The sequence below is a fragment of the Vulpes lagopus genome, chromosome 10 (assembly GCF_018345385.1).
Source record: "Vulpes lagopus strain Blue_001 chromosome 10, ASM1834538v1, whole genome shotgun sequence".
Classification (NCBI taxonomy): Eukaryota; Metazoa; Chordata; class Mammalia; order Carnivora; family Canidae; genus Vulpes; species Vulpes lagopus.
In genome coordinates, this window is record NC_054833.1 from 42,866,221 (window position 1) to 42,887,135 (window position 20,915).

The following is a 20,915-nucleotide window of genomic DNA, read 5'->3' on the forward strand; positions in this document are numbered from 1 at the left end:
GAAAAGTACATTGTTGGCGGGGTTTTATTTGACTTTGTTTCAAAGAATGTCATTGTGTTCTCTGTAGAAATCTGTGACCCAAAGACCTCAGGAAAATTCAAAAGGACTTTTAAACATGGAGGGATAATTATTTTTAGTATGAAGTTATTCTCAATGAACGTTTTATTTCCTTGTAGATCTCTACATTCTCTCTCTATTCTCTCATCTCATCAATCTTATTCCTTGTGATTTTCTGGATGATGTTTCTCATGATCTGTTGTTCTTTTAAGGAGATATTTATGCAAATATGTCTATTTTAAATGAAACTATTTTTTATATCTGGAGATTTTTTTTTGTCTTTCTGGCAGTGAGTTATGGGTCATATCAATTTGCTTAAAAACAGTCTTGTTAAGATCAAAAGAAGACCCAGAAGACAGTGTAATGGTTTGGTTTTTGCTTAAATTGTGGATACTTTAAATGCTTCAAAAAGACTCTCATTGTTATTAATTGTATTCACCATTTTAGCCAGACAGTACAGGATTATGATAACTTAAAATCCTTGATGATAACTTTAGAAACTTCAGAATTCCAGACTTGTACTGTAATGTCAGCTTAGGACTATCTTAGAAGGTCAGAATTTCGGATGCATGTAATCCTGCTAAGGGAAAGGACAAACAATCTTACTAAATGTTAAGTCTGTTATATTAAGTACATACTTCATGTAGTTGTGTTTTTACATTAAATGGGTATAAACCTGTTAACATACATAGGATATACACAATAATAATACATATGATAATGAATTACATTTTAATAGAACAAATTTTTATATTTTTAGTGGCAGGGTTAATCATCTTCCTGCCTTTAGAATAAATATCAGAAATTGAGAATTAATTAATGTTTACTATTAGACTGTCCAGAGGAGTGATTTAAGTTACTTAAACTTCACTATTCAGCCCATGGAACACGTTAATTATGGAACTATAAAATCTGTTTGATTTGAAAATGTGATGACCATTAACTATAAGGAACTCGTTGAAGCCAGAATAAATGCAAAAAAGCCATCACACAAAATATTCCCATTTTGCTGGAATCCCAGAGGGGCATTTTTTCTGCCAGCACTAATGGTGTGCAGCTGTGATTAAAAGACCATCAGAAGGTACTTGATGCAGTGTTCCTAGTGGGTGCAGGGAAGCTGGCTCTCTAATTCTGGGCTGCCCCAGGGAAGAGAGTCCAATGTCATCAGCGTTCAGACTAGAAAGCCTGGTTTGACACAAATGTACATCGTGACAGTTAGCTCACAGTGCTGGCATGTAAGGATGCATGACAAGTAACTTTCAGAAATAGGCTATGATGCTCTCTGATAATGGAGATTGCTTCCCTTTGTTCTCATTGCCAAATAATCGGCAAATGTAAGAGATGAGGAATTTAGGGTCGTTTTCCAGCTCTTATCAAGTTCCCTTGGTTCACTCAACCTTTTGCTACTGCAGGCTATCTTATTAGGCCTTGGGGGCATCTTACTATAATTTTAAACAACTTCAAATATGAACTGTTGCTGACTTTGTTCATCAGGAACAACACTACCATTGTAAGGTCAGCAAGATGCTCAGTGTAGTAGATCTCCATTGGGGAAATATAAGAAAGTTATGACTGCCAGTTGAGTTCAGCTTTCTTTCCAGCTGGTGCTTTAAAAAGCTTTGACTGTTCTAGGTGCTACATCGAAATGTGCTTAATGGTACACAGGCTCCTTGACAAATGCCGTTCTTGGGAAGAGCACAATCTTTCTGTGAGTGTGTGTTATTTTTACCTATGAGCTGGCACTCCAGGAAAAGAGTAGCATGTACTTCATTAAGAAAATTCATCTTGAAATCCATTCCAGGTTTCTGCCTCCTCCTAACCTCACAATCGAGGTCATTGCCAAGTTTCACCCACATGTCTAATCTTTCTTCTTGGGGACTCAAATGCCATCCTTCATAGCTTCATTTTCCACCATAACTTCAAACTTTGCCTGGGACTAACTGCTGCTCCTTGTTTTTCTTTTATTTCAGAACATTGCTGTGACAGTTCCTATTTTTATCTAAGACCATTTTCTTAGAACTATTCTTTGTTGGCCACTTTCAACCATTGGAGCTTCCTTGTTAAACCGCTGTTAATCCTTTTCCTCTCTATCTCTCGAGAGCCTTCCTGCTCAATCCATCTGTGTTCCAAGCAGCTCCTGTTTGCCCTGCGTTCTTCAGCCTCACTCTCCCTTTCTGCTCTTTCCTCTCCTGCCTTTTCTTTAAGGGCTGCAGGGTGTTCTTTTAAGTAGGTCCCTAACCTGGGAATTAAGCGATCAGTCCAATTCTATATCTCTGTCTTAAACTTTGAAGCCATGCTTGACCAAAATAGAGACCTGAGAACGGACTGGGTGCTGATATTTGTAAGTAATTCTTCTTTCTTATTGTCAACTCCTTTCTCTTCTCCACTCCCCTCCCCCCCTTTCTAAATATCTTCTTGTTCAGTTCATTTCAGTAGGCAATTAAAAGCCAGGGGTTGATTTACTGTTCTAGAAAGCATACAAAATGTGGCCCTGTGCAAATGCTGAAATAACAGCAGTGGTAGTAATGTCAGTGTGGCTGAGACAGTGGCCTGTTACGTTAGAGATACTCCTAGGACTTCTGCTTTCTGAGAGGGTAAATGGTAACCAGATGGGAATTATTGGAACTGAGAAATCATTTTCTTTTTGTCTGAAAAAATTCCCTTCTAAGCCTTGAATTCTAAGTAATCACCAGAAAATTTCCATTGATTAATTATGCACAATATGACCATGTTCCATCTTAAGAATTCTTCCAAGAATAATGCATGGTTCATGGCCTGTTTTTTAACATCGGTAAGCTCACAATTCTCTATCCTCCAGACATTGTAAGTGCACGGATGATTTCGTTTTTACTGTTTAGTACAGCCAAAGCAGGGAAGTATAGAAAAATAAGTCACCTAAAATTCTACTAGATATTGTGAACTATTTCCATTGGAGTTCATTGGAAGCTGATTTACTCTTCCTTTTGGTGGTCATGTTGAGTCCTCCTGTTTAGAGTTGGCTGGAATCCTAACATCTCAGTCAATCTTTAGATTTCACAGCTGTGTGTTTTTCCAAAAACAGCTGTGATTGGTCTGTAAAATGGATAGAATAATTAGTTCTTCCCAAATATATGTCTTGGCTTTGCCCCTTAGAACTTGATTTGACTATTTGTTACTGACTCAAATATGGAGTCCTCCTTGATTGGTTCTGGTACAGGAGTCTGGATTTCCCAAGAATATGGCCAGCCTACATCTTGACCACAGCCACAGGGCACATCATTAATAATGGCCATTTAGTGCCTTGCAGGTTTAGCCTTATAGTCTAGCTTGTGTATCCTGTGGTGATTTGGGCTTTCTTTTAAACCTGTATTCTGATGACAATTCTATTTTGCAGTTAATTTAAAAGAAAAACGGGTTTGGTTTGGTTTGGTTTTGCAAAGGCATTCTGATTCCTTTACTAGAAGCCATTCTCTACTGGGAATGAATTAAGTCCCACAGAAAAGTATTTGAGTTACTAATTTTTCAGTTTTCCTAAAAAATACCATTGTAGATTATAGGGGAGAAGTTAATTCATCACATATAATAATGCCTCAGGGAAGTTGTGCTCAAAGTTTCATTCAGGGAGCCCCAAAAGAGCCTCTAGAACTCTTTCAGTGAATCTCTGAGGTCAACATTGTTTTCATAAGAAAACATTATTTTCATTTTCCACTCTCATCCTCTCACAGTTATACAAGGTGGTTTCGAGGGACTACATGATGAATGATATAATTACTCTGATGGCTGATGAAATGTGTGCTTGTGTATTCTTATGTTTTAAAATTTTGTTTTAATTTCTGGTTTTAATCTTAATCCATTTTGTAAGTAAACATGGATAGATGTTACTCATGCAAACAAAACTTCTTTGAAGGTCTCAATAATTTTTGAGAAAAGGAGTCCTGAGACCAAAACGTTTTTGAACTGCTATGTTAAGAGTGTAAAACTTAATTCTCTCACAGAACTCTGTTGAGAGCAGCCTCTAGCGAGCTACATGGGAGCACTGCCCTCAGCCAATCAGTTGTTCAATAAACATTTTTTAATGGAATTAAATTGAGTTCTTGGAATGCAAGTTTTGAGACCTAATTTAAGATTCTCTCCCAAGGCAGTGTTTGAGCATTGAGTGCATTGCAACCTGCCAAGTTTCTTCGAGATCAGTAACTGGCAATTCTCAATATTGAGTCCAGGATTTCAGAAGTCACTTTTGTGTAATGTGTGCTGTAGCTGGCAGCTTACTGGCATCATCTAACATGTGGGCCACATATATATTTAAAATTTTCAAGTAGTCATATTTAAAAAATTAAAAAGAAACAGGTAAAACTAGTTGGGTTTTCCCCCAGCTTTTATTGAGGTATAATTGACAAAATTGTAAGGTATTTGAAGTGTACAACGTGTTCTTTTGTTACACGTATACATTATGTAGGACTCCTCTGATTGAGTTAATTAACACGTTCATCTTCACATATTTGCCTTTGCTGTTTGTTTTTGATGAGAACATTTAAATTCTATTATCTTAGCAAATTTCAGTTATTACTCACCTACTCACAGTGTTTTACATTAGATCCTCAGGCCTTACTCATTCCTTGTAAAGTTTGTATCCTTTTACCACCCTGTCCCTATTTCACCCACCCCCCAGCCCCTGGCACTCACTTACATGTTTTCTGTTTCTATGAGTTTGACTTTCTTTTCTTTTCTTTTCTTTTCTTTTCTTTTCTTTTCTTTTCTTTTCTTTTCTTTTCTTTTCTTTTCTTTTCTTTTCTTTTCTTTTCTTTTCCTCTTTCTTTCTTTCTTTCTTTCTTTCTTTCTTTCTTTCTTTCCTTCCTTCCTTCCTTCCTTCCTTCCTTCCTTCCTTCCTTCCTTCCTTCCTTCTTTTTTTAAGGATTCTACATATGAGTAATACCATGTAGTAATGTGGTTGTCTTTCTCTCTCTGACTTACTTCACTTGGCACAGTGCCCTCCACATTCATCTGTGTCCTCAAAAATGACAGGATTTTCTTCTTTAAGGCTGGTTAATATTGCATTGTGTGTGTGTGTATATATATAGATAGATATGCTACATTTTCTTTATCCATTCATCTGTTGACAGACACTTAGGTTGTTTCCATACGTTGGCCATTGTGAATAATGCTGCAGTGAACATGGGAGTACAGATATCTCTGTGAGATAGTGATTTCATTTCCTCTGGATATACACTCGGGAGTGGGATTGCTAGATCATATGTACTTCTATTTTCAGTTTCTTAAGGAACCTCCATACTGTTTTTCCATAGTGACTGTACCTGTTTGCATTCCCACCAGCAGTGCTGCACCAGGGTTCCCTCTTCTCCATTATCTGTGCTAGCATCTGTTCTCTCATTTTTGTTGATAGATACCCTAACAGGCATGAGGTGGCCTCTCATTGTGGTTTTGATTTGCAGTTCCCTGATAATTGGTGATACACAGCACCTTTTCGTGCAAGTGTTGGCCATTTGTATGTCTTCTTTGGGAAAACGCCTATGTAGGTCCTTTGTCCATTTTAAAATCAGGTTATTTGTGTTTTTTCTGTTGAGTTGAGTGAATTCCTTGTTTATCTTGCATATAAACCCCCTTGTCAGATACGTGGTCTACAAATATTTTCTCCCATTCCATAAGTTGCCTTTTCATTGAAATTAGTTTTTAATGAGATTTTTTATTTAGACTATATCTAAAAAGGTATTTATTTCTTCATGTAATCAATCTAAAATTTATTAATGAGATAAATTATATTCTTATTTTAATATTAAGGCTTTGAGATCTGGTCTATATTTAACATTCATAGCACATCAATTTGCAATGGCCACATTTTGAGTGCTCAGTAGTCACATGTGGCTGGTATGTTCTGTATTGAACAGCACGGATCTCAACCGTAAAATGATATTAGATCTCAACTGAGAATGATGTAGAAATAGAGAAATGGATCATGAAAATTTAGCTACAAAATTTACCATAAAAACAGCCCCATTGAAAATAAGTCACAATGGCAAAAAGTTTGATATCTGCCTAAATTTTAAGACATTTCAGTGAGAAGTAGAGCTGCTTCAGAGAACGTTGAAAAACTAAACTTTTCTCTACACTGTCATAATGTTTCTCTTCCCTTCTTAAAAGCATTCAGTCTGCTTATGGTATTTTGTGAAATTATTGTGCATGCATCTGCATACTAGTTCAGGGGAGTGCTCTTTCTCTTTTTGGAGGAATTTTAGCACTTGTGGTCTTTGCATTTTCTTCCTAAGTGGCTCCTTTCTTTTTTTTTTTTTTTTTTTTTTTGGCTCCTTTCTTTAACTGTCCATTTGTCATGGCATATCTCAGCATGAAAGAACCCACATACTTCTGATGGGTCAGGGGTAAGATCTTAATGTTGAACCTTTCCTTGGCTCATTGGTTTTTATTCTGTCACCTTACCTTGCCAATGAATGTGGTGTCAGGATATGCAAATGAATTATTGCCTGTTGTGAAGAAAGCACTATTTTTTTTTTTAAGAAAGCACCATTTTTTCAACTTCATTCCTTGTGAACATTACTGTGCTTGCAAAAATTAGGTAAGAGTTAAAGGAACTGTGGTTTAGAAGTGAGAACTAAAAGGGGGAAATCGCTATTTTTCCCCTCTTCTAGAATGAATAATAAAGAACTGCAACTTTACATTTGGCATGATCTGAATTTAGTTTTTTGTCATGCTGCATGCCAACAAGAAAAAGAGTTCATCAAATGGGAATATCTCAGGTTGAGAAATTCCTGAGGGCTTCAGGCAAGCTGTATCTGTTGGAGCAACATCTTGGATACGATGACATGTTTAATTGATATTAGTGTCAATTCATAAAATCCTGCTCCTTGCAAGAAGAAAAGAATTCTATGTAAAACAAGAAACTTTAAGAAATATATGGTCTCTTGGTAAAATATTGGAAGTTTCCTTTTTTTAATTGTTAGGCTTTTCATATGGAAGTACAAAGATGTGATTCATAGATTCTCAGCACCAAAATCTAAAAACATTCTTTGAGAGTTTATCTTCTGTTTACCTACCAATTTACCATTCGCTGTGGACGCATTTCATTTTTCAAGCAGCGGATGTGTTACTTTCAGCTGAAACCCTGATTATATAGCTGCCACCAACCTGTAGCAGTGAAAATTCATGATCATCAATCTCTTCAGGTAGTCTCAAAATAATCACACTTGCTTGCCAACTCCCTGCTCTTTGACATGGTTATTTCTCTGTTTCATTGGTATTTTTCCATTTTCTAGAAAATCTCTACTTTCCAATTTGCAGCTAATGTAGGAGCTGAGCTTTTGGAGGTTATCTTTTCCATTCTGCAGGCCTCTCGGGTACATATGCCAAGTAGCACATGTGTCCTCCTCCTTGGCATTAGTACTTAGTTTGCTTAGTTTGAGGGGCAGGGAGCCTGGCCTGCCTTGAAGGAGCAGAGTGCGCTCTCCCTGGTGCAGCCCTGAGGATCAGATCTTTCTGTGGGTTCCATCCTGCAGCTTGGTGTGATGCTCCCCAATGGACTACATCCCACACCCTAGCTTCAACTGGAAGCTCCCACATCAACTGGAAGCATGCAGTTGGTTCTGAATGCTGCCCACAAATTGTTAGCTATTCGCTTGTTGGCCCCTTCACCTTGCACCTTGAGTAAGGAACTGATGTGTTGGAGATCCCAGATTATGTCCTTTAGTGAAGCGGATCTCATTTTTGCCAAGGAATGCCTAACATTTAAGGCTTGATTCCAGAAAACGAACACATAAATAACAGCAGTACTGTAATTAATATGGATGGCATGTTTACCACATGCCAGGTATTATATATTAAGCAGGTTGCATCCATTAGCCTAGTCAATCCCCAGCAACCTTTAGTGCAGGTTCTGTTATTACCCACATTTTTTAAAGATAAGGAACCATAGAGAAATTAAATGGCTGGGTCAAGGTTATACATTAAAAGGGCAGTTCCAAGGTTTTGAACCTAGGCCGCTGGACACTGGAGTCCTTCCTGTTGACACCATATTCGGCTGCTAGGTAAAGCTTTGCCCCCATGTCTTGTTGGATCTTGAATCTCATTGAAGAATGGACAGGAATTTGGTGTTCTAATCTATTAAAACCTCTCTGCATCCACCTCTGAAGAACAGATTATACTTAATACATTTTCCCTGCAAAGATAAGAATATATTTCAGTATATGGGACCATATTCCCTTTATGGGGAGGCAGACATACTTGTTATGAAATGTATAACTATATCCATACTATACCATTACCTTTATCAAATTAAAAATAATATTTATTAAGTGCGTAATGTCTTGAAGCCAGCTTTGTTCTCATGGATGATTAGATTTGGTTTTCTCTTTATTTACCTTTATGAAAATCTTATTGCTTGAGAATGCAAGTGAAACTCAGGAGTTCATGTGAATCAGGAGGCGCTACTCTATGACTTCCTCAATTATGTTTGACTTAGTACTCTCTTGCAGGTGAAAAAGTACAAAAATGCATTGAAAGCCCTAATTAACCACCTCTACCCTCTACCTCCATTATTTTTTCTGTGTCATCCATTGGCAGCCATGGGCAAAACAGGGGATTTGAGGCCCAGTCCTTGGACAGTTGATGGTCAGCAGATCTTAGTATTGCTTCCCAATCTTTTATATATCATGGCGCACACAGAGAAAATGATAATATTTCCTCTGTGGTAAACAAGTGAGGTTTCTTGAGGCTGGAGGTGATCCCTGCCACCTACCCATGGCCTTGGGTACCCTTGTAACTCATTTCTAGCACACTCATTGGGAAGCTCTGCAATAGCATGGCTGCAAGTTTCTTAGCTCATTATACATATAGGAAAGCAATCTGTAAAGTATATTGTGCCATTCATCTGTAACCTTTTATTAATAACTAATTACTATTAAGACTCAGATTTGTTCTATAGAAGGACATTGTGTACTGTGGTTTTTGTGTTTTAAGAACTGTTCTTAGAGAATTCAGTACAGATGCTAGACCAATTACTGGAGTTAAGGTCTGTATGTGATATGGCCCAGTAGTGAGGAGAAGTAGAAACAATAATGGTCTGGGGTGATATGCATCGAGATGCCCTACCACTGAGCTATACCCCCTGTGCAGACAAGGCTTCCTATAGGAGATTGAACAGCTGCTGAGATTTGTTAATGATTCAGCTATTTTTCCTCATAAAATTACCCACCCTCTTTCCTGCCTATCCTAATTCTTTCTTTTTTCAAGTTCTATTTTGTTTGTGAGGTCTTTCCCTGTGTCTGCTTCTCCTCCCAGTGAAGGTCATGTCCATCCTCTGTTCTACCATCATACCTTGCTTATAGCTTTACTGGCTATATTTCCAATGTTGTGTTGTTGTCTGTTTCATGTATGCCTCTTCCCTACTAGATTGTGAGCTTCTTGAAGTTAAGGATGTATCTGATTTAATCTTTGTAGCTTGAGCTGCATCCAGCTCATTTTATCACATTCCATCATTAGGCAGGGCTTAAATGCTCTTTGGATTGAGCTGAAATTTGTCTCCCTGGGCCTTTCTCCTATCAGTCCCCATTCGAATATCTGAAACAACTCCAAAGTTAGTTTTATGTTAGCTCTTCTTATATTTGAATCATCCACTTTGTATAGTTCCATATAGTCTTTATTGCTCTGGGCAGAACATTTTTATTGTTGAAATTTTGCTTCCCTTGTTTTTCTTTTCTTTTTCTCAATAAGCTTCCTTTCCCTCTCATAGTGTATAGAATTAGAGAATTAAAAAAAAAAATTTTTTTTTTTTAAGAATCAGAATTTTAAGAATTGAAAGGGGCTAGAATTGACCTTGTCTTGGTCCTTCATCAAACTAATATTCTTTGATTATTTGCTAATTGACTGAGACAGAAATACAGAGATATTTGTGGGCAACACAATATTTTCAATATTTCACTAAGAACAGTGAAGAAGTTTAAATTTGATAAGTTAGAAAAAGTTCTTCATCTTTCATTCTGTTTTAAAATGTATGTGCTGGGGCACCTGGGTGGCTCAGTTGGTTAAGTGTCTGCCTTCGTTCGGTTCAGGTCATAATCTTTAGGTCCTAGGATGGAGCCCTGTATCGTGCTCCCTGCTCAGGGGGGAGTCTACTGCTCACTCTCCCTCTTCCTCTCCCTCTGCTTGTGCTCTCTTTCTCTGTCAAATAAATAAAATCTTAAAGATGTATGTGCTGCTGGATATCTAAAGAATGATGCGCAAAATAGATGTTTGATGCTGAGAAAGGATATATACAGTACAGAAGGATCTTCAGATTTTTATAGCATTACCATTAAGAATTTGATTGTAAAGTCAACGTACTTGGGCTTTAATCTTGGATCTGCCTCATACTAGTAAATTACTTTATTTTGGGTAAATTACTTACTCTGTCTCAGTTTCCCTATTTCTGAAATAAGGTTAATAATAATGTAGGGTATTGTGAGGCTTAAATGATTTAGTACTTGAAAAGCACTAAGAATTATGCTTGGCACACAGCAGATGTTCAGTATATAGTGACTGCTGCAACCGCTACTATCGTACCACCACTTCTACTACTGTGGAGTTATGCAAGTACCTGGTGCAATGTGGGACGCCCCTGTGGAATTTCTGGTCAAATATAACTAAATTATCATGTACTTGTGATATAAACATTTTATCTTAATAAGAGACCCAACATACTATTGTCTGCATCAAAGCATGATTTGCCCAGATTGTGACCACATCTTTGGAGTAATGAAGTATTTTGTCTAGGGTTTTACGTAGGAGCAGTTTAAGAAATGGCATAAAGACCCATTAGCTTTTGGAGTCTGTTCCTTTGAGACCAACTTGCTAGGAATCCATTTCCTGTCTTTTTAAAAAGAGTAGAATAATTTTCTTCATTGACATTGTGTAAACAAAATGCTGGCAACTTGTATTGTTTTAAAATGGATTTAATTTTCTTAGTGAACTGCTTTTAATCATGCATTAGAATAAATTTTCTTCCTCCATTCTCAGGTTGCTATCAAGATCATAGACAAGACCCAGCTGGATGAAGAAAACTTAAAGAAGATTTTCCGGGAAGTTCAAATTATGAAAATGCTTTGCCACCCCCACATCATTAGGCTCTACCAGGTAGGTTCCTTAGTGATGTAGTGTATGGTGATGAAGAACCCAGAATAGTCACTTTTGTGTATAGAAGAAAAGGTGTCTCGGTGAATATCTGCAACTTTTCTTGGTTTCTGTGTTCATATGTATATCCTACTGTTTTCCCACCCTTTTATCTCTTGCTCAGTGCTTATGTTTTACCTGGCTGTTTACTAGTAAGATCTACCTTACCCACATAGACCTTTTAAATTTGTTCTTTAAAACTTGGGCACAAAAAAAAAAAAAAAAGGAAAAAGAAAAAGAAAAAGAAAAACTTGGGCACCATTCTTTGTGAGGATTATACAAATAGATTACTCAGAAAATGACAAGGAGTTATTTATGTATATCTGAATCCTAAAACAGAACAGGAAAGCCAAAGGAACAGAGAATTTCTAGGGATGAAAAGCTAAAGGTGAATGTAGCATTACCTTTTTATAACATTACTTAAGTACTCATTTCTTTGATCTTGGTATGACATATGATAGCAAAGGATATTTTAAGTATTGCTTCTTGTATCAATCAGAACCTACCTAGGATCCTAGTAGGATCCTAGACTTCATTTTCTAAGGCAGCATTGATCAGTTTATAACCATGAGATTGATTTTGTTTGACGAAAGAGATTTCCATTCTAGTGTTCTTACCTTCCCAAGAACCATGCCTATTTCATGCCATCCCCCACAATGACTTACTGCAAAAGCAGTAAATCTAATGACTGGAATTTCAAGCCAGATAGGAAGAGAGGACCTTGCCTCAGCAGGCTGGTGGAAGAGATATTTTGGGAGAGGTGGGGCTTTGGGGCACTTCTCAGATTGCAGTGTGTTGGCAGCCACAAGCTCTGCCTCTGCCTAGGGCCAGCTCTGCTCACTGCTTTCTACCAGAACAGCCATCACCTAGTTGTTCAGGAAGTGGCCACCCACTCGGTTCATTTGCTGCCTGTTAGTCTGCAGTAAACGGTTGCTGGCCCAGACATGGCACCATGTGTCAGGGCGGAGGCACAATGGGCAGGCTTTCATAGTCTATTAATTTTATGGAAAAGAAAGCATGTTGTGATGTTAGTGTGTGTGGTTAAGGCTACAGCTTTAGGGCTCTTTTCTGGCATCAGCTGCTCACATAATGAAATGAATTAGATCGGCAGGAGCCGACTTGTTGAAATTTATCAGACTAAATTCTGTTGAACCACACCTACGTTGTGCCCCAGAAGCAAACCCATGAAAGCTTCCTGGTGTTGCCTGAAGACTTGTGTCTGCAAACTCGGAGGTGTCTAACCTCTGCTTCCTTCCTATCCTGATCGACTGAATAAACTTCTTGACCTCACATTTTAAAAGAAATTGTCTTTAAATAGTTGTAGGGCTTATGAGCTAACTTTGCTCAAGAGATTACCTTGTAAGTATTAGCCTTATAACTGAATTATCCAAGTTTCTCACCCAAGATTTCATTAGCCCTTAACAATTCAAAATAGTTTCAGCCCTGACATTGAACAGTGCCCTCTTTTAAGCTTTAATTTTGCTCTGGGGCAGCTAGTATTGATAATGGGGATTCCAACTTACCCAGGTGAATGGCTATCAAATTATCTTTATAAATAGTATCCAGGTAGTTTTCAGGTGATTTGTCAAAACTTCAGTCTTGTCGGTTTATAGAAGGAGCCAAATATAGGTAAGTATAGGAAAGTTTTGAACTACTGAAAAATTTAACAATAAAAGAACATTTGCACTCAATAAAAGGCCCAGGGGTACAAAGGAGATATACAATATAACATTTACTTTTTTTCTTTTCTTTTTTTTCCCTCAACACCCACATATATTTACAACACTTTTATTGTTGTTGTGTAAATCAACATACAGGAAGAGCTTGGAAGCAATGCATGTAATAGTGAGCTGATATCACCAGTATATATAGAGTTCTTAAAAATTAAAGAGAAAAATAAGGATGATACAGTTATTAGATTAGAAATGTAATGTGCACTTACATGACAATACCAGGAAACCATTCAGAAGATCTGTTATCGTAATATGTAATGATGTTATATGGTATTAATGTGTTAAGATGCCCAAGATCAAGTAACTGGGAAATAATTTAGCAAAATAATCAACTGTGAATTATGGTGAAAGTATAAACTGTATTGCTTAATATGATAGCCACAGGCCACACGTCACTATTAAGTATTAAAAAGTGGCTAGAGCAAATGAAGAACTGAATTTTTTAATTAATTTCCATTAATCTAAAAACTGAAGTAGTTTATAATTAAAATTTTTGTTCAATGACAATATTTTGGATATATTGGGACAAATGAAATGTTAATTTCACTTTATTTTTTTTACTTATTAAATGTGGCTACTAGAAAAGTCAAAGTTATATATGAGGCCTACATTTTTTTCCAATTGGTCAACATTACTCTAAAATGATATAGAATAAATTAACTTATTGCCAATGTTTCCTTTGAGGGAATAAAATGGAGAGGGCTGAGAAGAGGAAAATCTTTGGTCTTTTGTTTAAATATCAGGTATTTAAAAAGTTTGTATCATGAACATATATATTCACATATTATTTTTAAAAATATGTAACAAAAAAAGGTAAGAAAGGACTGCCAACACACAACTAAATAAAAAAAGCAAAATAGGAATGAAAACAAAATACAAATGAATAATTTATATTACTTGAGGTGTTGGATATTTACATTATTATTCCCAGTTTTGAATAAATGGATAGGAGAAAGGAAAGTTGTCCTTTCCATAAAAAAAAAAAAAAAAAAAAAAACACATCCGCATGTGATTTCTGCATAGTTCCTAAATGATTCCCTTATTTTTCCCTACGCGTTTTTTGGTTTTGATTGGGTTTTGTGGGTGGGAGGGCATTTTTGAACTTCAGGTGACCAGTGTTGAATGTGAACTTTCTGGTTCTTGGCAGCTTCTTTGCTTCTCAGTCTTGTGGAGCTTAAGAGATTGCAGAGGCCTCATGGAACAACAAAACGGCTGTCTCTCTCAAGTAGTAACTGCTTCCTACTTTTAAGAACACGGAGGGATACCTTTTTTCCCCCCTTTCTTCTTTATAGCATTTATACCTGCTCTCCCCATCCAATGTTTTAAGTTTGCTTTAAGGAGTAACGGTTATTAATATTTCAAATGACAAAAGAGGAGTCGTTAGTTTCTCTCCTATGATATCAGCCTGTCATTTGTGTCACTGTCTGTCACTTTCCTGCCTTTGTACCAGGTTATGGAGACAGAACGGATGATTTATCTGGTGACAGAATATGCTAGTGGAGGGGAAATATTTGGTAAGTACCTCTGTTGCATTCTTTAAAGCTATTGAGCACACTGTAGCAAACCTAACATAGCCGTTCAGTGCCTTTGTCACTTGAGCAGCCGTACTTGATGCTGTCCTTCGGCGCTGTCATTTTTGATCAAGAATTTTAATTTATTTTGGTTTACCTGTTTAAGTCCCTTCGCGGTCTGGGTTTCCTCAGCAAAGGTGTTCTGTTGATTTCAGTCAGGTGTTGACAGTTGAGGTTAAAGATCTCTAAAAACAAACACTCCCCCCCCCCCCCCGCCCCGAACATGCAACGGAGGGGCTTTACTGTTGCCAGATTCCCCTGGGGGTCCTCACATGTGGGAATGCGCGTGTGGTGTATGGCCCTCTGTTGTGTGAGAAAAGAGCCACTTGGAGCAAACAGTCTCATTCTAATGCTTTCTTTAAACTGCTTAAATATAACATGTAGCTATATTTCTTACCATGTGTTCACAGTTTCCTTGATGATTCTTATAGTTTGGGAGGTTTTATCTACCATAATCTTTTTTTTTTTTTTTTTTCATTTTTTTTTTTTTTTCATAATCATTTTTTTCTCTAACACTGCACAGCATCAGAATTAGGCAGTGGAGTCTGTTACCAGGAAATTGGACTTTTTGAGGTGGTAAAAACTGGCTAAGAAAAAAATCTTTTATAACCACAATAAGTAGAGCCAAGTAGAGCTAAAGCCTAAATTTTCAAATACACATTGATATGTCTTTTTATTTTTTATTGATTTTTCTTTTGGTGAGTAACTACAGAGAAAGGTTTCTTTTTATACTTTAGGTTTATCTAGTTTATATTTTGGGGTTGTGTTTTGGTTTCAGTTGTGATCAGAAATTTTTTTGTGTTTTAAATATTGGTACTTACTAATTTGAGTACATTTAAAAACATGAGATCACCTTTAAAGTGAAATATTCTTACTAGTGACTAGTCAGTTGTGACTGTATGATGTATGGATTTGTGTGTGTGTGTGTGTGTGTGTGTGTGTGTTAAAATTTTCCCTGAAATCTTATAATTTGGGCCTAAGAAGTTTCAGTCTTTTTTATTTTATTTTATTTTATTTTATTATTTTATTTTTTATTTTTTTGCTTCAGTCTTTTTTAAAAGAGGTATCATCATTTCTTAATAATACTTTTAATTGACTTTGTTTATGTGGTTATATACAATGGTAGTCTTGGGAGAAAAAGAGACCTTGTCATTTTAATGTTTGTAATAATCAGAGACCCAAACCCACTGCACATAGATCCACATGCAGGTGGATCTTTAGGAAAACAGATTTTATTTATTTATTATTTTTTAAGATAAAAAATTATTTATTTATTTATTTATTTAATTAATTAATTAATTTATTTATTTATTTGACAGAGACAGAAAGAGAGCAAGTATAAGCAGGGGAAGTGGCAGAGGGAAAGAGAGAAGCAGGTTCCCTGTTGAGGAGGCTCTTGCAGGGCTCCATCCCAGGATCCTGGGATCCTGACTTGACCTAAAGGCAGACAGTTAACAACTGAGCCACCCAGGTGCCCAGGAAAAGAGACTTTAAAAGTACACAAAAGATAATAATCATCTGGTCAGAGATTCTTTATGAAAATGTAGCAGAAGGCATGAGGAAACAAAATAGAACTTCTCCTAGTATTATTATAAAAGATACAGATGAGGAAGAAAATGATGTATTCCCTAAAGAAATCACTGTGACTGGATAGGGATATAACTATTTCATGAGCTCTGATTTTTAAAAGGATCTGTATAAAAGTTGAAAAGATAGGCATGATCAAGAACACAAGCTTTGGAGGCAGTGAGACCTGGTTTTGAATCAGCTCCTTACTCCCTATTTGCTGTTTTAATTGGAGCAAGTTATTAAATGGTTCTGGGATTCAGTTTCTGTAAAACCAAGGTCTATAGTAGCTGCACCACACTTGTGAAGATTAAATGAGATCACACATATAGAGTCCTAACACTTTGATCCTTCATGCCCATGTTAAAGAACACCTGAGAGATTGACTTCTGTCATGACAGCTTGAGGAGCTCTGCTGACCCAGTGAAACATGAAAATGATGAAACCCCCTCCCCCATGGTCCTAAGTTTGAACAGCAAATGAAGAGACATTTTTTTCAAAAACATCTATGAAAATTTGGTAAGAAATGAGAATGGCTTTTAAATTAGTACTGCTGTCTCCTTCCTCCTTGCCAGCTCAGTGAGGTGGAGATTCTTATTAGGGCTACTGTAGCCTAGAACAGAGGACCCCACCCCTCCAACCCCAACCCTAACCTAGAGTACTGGCTCCTGGGAGGAACAGGACATCAGCATTCTCTTCCTGTCTACAGCTGCCTATTGCTGCAGCTAAGTCATGGGTGAGTGTAGTGCAGGAGCAGGGATTTCCTACTGCCTAGCCCCCACTTGTGGAATTCGGTTGCAGCATGCTGAGAATACTGGGGCCCAGATCACTCTTGCCTCAGATTGTAAATTGGTTGTTCCATCCCAGAAGAGGAAAACTGAGAGGACCTCAGACTGTATCCCCTCTCCTTCCACTGAGCTCTCAGCTACTAGGATGGGAGTGTCACTCAGAGAGAATTTTGCCATTGTCCCCCACAGGTAGCTTTAGAGCCCTGGCTCAGAGATGGGCCCAGAGGGAAAAACAGACCATTAAACAGTTCCTAATCTGTTCACAAAGGAACTGACCTCATTTGCAATAGACACTGAAGAAGTTGAAGCCTAAAAGTATTCTAAAGAACAGTGGAGATTGTGGTAAAAGGCATTTGAGAGGAGATTCAAGATATAAGCTATACCTTATACCTCAGTCTACCTAGAGAGATCCAGGGAATAAAAATCATAAAAGCGTCCAGAGGTCAGAACAAAAATCAAACACTGATCTCAGAAACTATTCCTTCAAAGGAACCAGAGTTTTTTTTTTTTTTCAAGATTTTACTTTAAAAAAAAAATTATTTATTCATGAGAGACACACAGAGAGAGAGAGAGGTAGAGACACAGGCAGAGGCAGAAGCAGGCTCCATGCAGGGAGCCTGACGTGGGACTTGATCCTGGATCTCCAGGATCACACCCCAGGCCGAAGGAGGTGCTAAACCTCCTTTTTTTTTTTTTTTTTTTAAAGATTTTATTTATTTATTCGTGAGAGACCGAAAGAAAGAGAGGCAGAGACACAGGCAGAGGGAGAAGCAGCCTCCATGCAGGGAGTCCAATGTGGGACTCAATCCGGGGACTCCAGGATTACCCCCAGGCCGAAGGCAGGCGCTTAACCACTGAGCCACCCAGGGATCCCCCAAAATTCAGTAAATTAAATATATTTGGTCCATTTGTATTAAACATGAACCTCTTAGTCTGAATCAGTACAGACTTCTTATTGTAAACTGTTTGGATTCTGAATTCATTAAATAAGCTATAGAAGTCCATGATATTAGAATTATTGTAGGAAAAAAGTAAAGACAATTAAGATATAAAAATGTGGAATGGATGAGATATTACATCAATCTGTATTTTGAACTCAAACAGCTTGGAAAATTTTAAATTTGTGTAAGGGAACAAAAATTTTACAAAAGCCTATTTATTTGATATTAACACAGGTATGACAATCATTGCCATCTTCTTATCAAAACAAATAGGTGGATACAGATGCTGTGACTTTGGTTTCCAGAAGTTAATTTTTTAAACCACTCCACTGTAAATTAATCCCAACAACAAGGTATAATGATTACAAATATCCTCCCATTCATTCCTGGTCTGAAAGATTCTGCCCAGGGTAAGCACTCCAAGAACTCCACTATGATTATCCCACTGATCCACTGTTGAGCCAAGAGAGGATTCTTTTCTTCTCAGGGACTATGTTTCATCTGTGAAAATATTTGGTGCCCAGTCGTCAAACTCTCTCAATATCAAGAGGCACCTGGGCTGCCCAGGAACCAGAGTTTGATTGGCTTGTTTATAGACCAGTTTATTCCCCAGGGCATTCTTGAGAGCAATGGAGCAACCAGCCAGCAATTATTGGAGTTTAACAACTGGGTGTGGTTAAGAAAAGATGGGAAGAGAGCCCTCCTCAACCATAGTGATCCAGTGATCTGAGGGTAACTGTGGATATACCAAATCTGTGCTTTCCTGAGGAACAACATCAGAAGCTGAACACTGTGGATGGGAGAATAAACTTCACTGAAACAGTCCATTAGTCACTATACAAATAAGCGAAAAACAGTAACATGTGCTAGAAGAGGAGAAGTATATCAGTACTCAGAGGTCCTATGATACAGCACCTCTAAATATATGTAAATTCCAACAATATGTAGTTTCCAACAATAAGAAAATATGAGACATGCAAAGAATCAGGAAAGTATGAGCCATGCACTGGAAGAAAAGCAGGCCAAGAAACTGTCAGAGACACCACATGTCAGATTTCTCAAAAAAAGATTTAAAGTAGCCATTATAGACATGTTCACAGAAATAAAGGAACTTGCAATTAAAGTAGCAAAGGAAGATATGATGACAATAGCACATCAAATTAGGGTATTAATAAAGAACTAGAAATCATTAAAAAAATGAACCAAATGGAAATTATAGAATTGGAAAGTAAAATAACTGAAATAAAAAATTCATTAGAAAAAAATAAAAAATTCATTAGAGAGGCTTACCTATAGATTTAAACTGGCAGAAGAAGAAGCATATGTGTAGATAGATTGATGGAGATTATGTAACTTGGAGAAGAAAGAAAACTAGGAACAATGAACAGAGCCTCAGAGAAATGTGGGACACTATCAAATGCAACAATATATGCCTAGTGGGAGTACCAGAAGATGAAAGAGAAAGGAAAAGAAAAAATATGCAAGGAAATAATGACCAGAAGCTTCACAAATTATTGGAAAACGATAATTTACGTAGGCAGAAAGCTAAACAAAATCCAAATAGGATTGCACACAAGAGATCCTCAAACAGATACATAGTGAAAGAATAGTGAAAGTCAAAGACAAGGAAAAAATATTGAAAGCAGCAAGAGAAAGATGATATGTCATTTAAAGGGAACCCCATTAGGTTCACATTGGACTTTTCAGCACAAACAGTGGAGGCCAGAGGTAATAAGATGACATTTTCAAAGTGTTCAGAGACAAAATCCTATTTACCAAAATCTTACATCCAATAAAGCTGTCTTTCAAAAATGAAGGGAAAATAAAGCTTTTTCCAAATAATAAAAAAATGAGAGAATTCTGTGATCATCCAAAACCAAGAGACCCACCTTACAATAAATAAATAAAGGAAGTTCTTGGGGGTGAAAGCAGGTAACCCCAGTTGGTAATTTGAGCCCATATAAAAAAAGAAAGAGCACCTATAAAGGTAATTATGTAATTGGGAAAGACAGAAGGGATGCATACTTTTTTCCCTTTCTTCTCTTAGCATATTTAAGAAGCAGCTGTATGAAATAATATATACATATATATATAATGCATTCCCTATAAGGTAATATATGTGTAATATATTTGCCAATAACAGCACAAAGGAGGTGTGTGATAAAAGCTTTGTTGGGCTAAGGAAATCACTAAAGGTGGTAAAGAAATAATTATAACAATGTATTGTTGAATTTGTAACATTAATTGATGTGATTTATTAAAAATGACTACAAAGGGGAGAAAAAGGAATAGAGAGCTATAAAAGAGTAATAGTTCCATATAATCACTAGAAAATTAAGCTAGTATAAGTTAGAAGCCCATTTGGATAAGATAAAATATATACAGTAAAGCCTAGAGCATTCACTAAAAAAAATTTTTTTTTAAATTCTACTGTAGGTATGCCTAGGTGACTCAGTTGGTTTAGTGTCCGACTCTTGATTTTAGCTCAGGTCATGATCTCAGGGTCATGAGATCGAGCCCCACTTTGGGCTCTACACTAGTCATGGAGCCTGCTTGGGATTTTTCTTTCTCCCTCTCCATCTGCCCCTCCCCTGACCCTTCCTGGGAAGAAAAAAAAAGAACTGTAGCCATGACCAAGTAGAACTTATCTCAGGAATGCAAGGTTGGTTGACCATATGAAATTACATTTATGTAATACATCATATCAATGCAAGAAAAAAATGACACAATCATATCAGATGCAGAAAAAGCACTTGACAGTCCAACATCTTTTCATAATAAAACACTCAACAAACTAGAAATAGAAGGGAACTTTCTTAATCGGATAAAGGATCTCTGAAAAACCCATACCTAACATTATACTTAAGATGAACAACTAGATGTTTTTCCCTTCCAATCAGGAATAAGACAAAGATTTCATCTCTTTCTATTTCTAATTAAACATTGTACTGGAGGTTCTAGTCATAGCAGTTAGGCAAAGAAAGACTTATATAAAAGACATCCAGATTGGAAAGGAAAAAGTAAAACTTTACTCACAGATGACATATATAATCTTGCATATAGAAGATCCTAAAGAAAAAAAATCCTAAAAAATCCACTAAAAGACTATGA

At 36.9% G+C, this 20,915-nt stretch overlaps 1 protein-coding gene across 5 annotated transcripts in view; it reads left to right on the forward strand.

Moving 5' to 3' along the window:
- SIK3 (SIK family kinase 3) overlaps positions 1–20,915 on the forward strand; it is a 240,964-nt gene that overhangs the window by 119,118 nt on the left and 100,931 nt on the right. For all 5 annotated transcript variants that reach the window (XM_041771613.1, XM_041771615.1, XM_041771614.1 and 2 more), the window contains exons 2-3: positions 11,053–11,169; positions 14,389–14,452. In XM_041771613.1, coding sequence (XP_041627547.1) covers positions 11,053–11,169; positions 14,389–14,452 — 181 coding nt within the window. The remainder of the gene's footprint in view (positions 1–11,052; positions 11,170–14,388; positions 14,453–20,915) is intronic.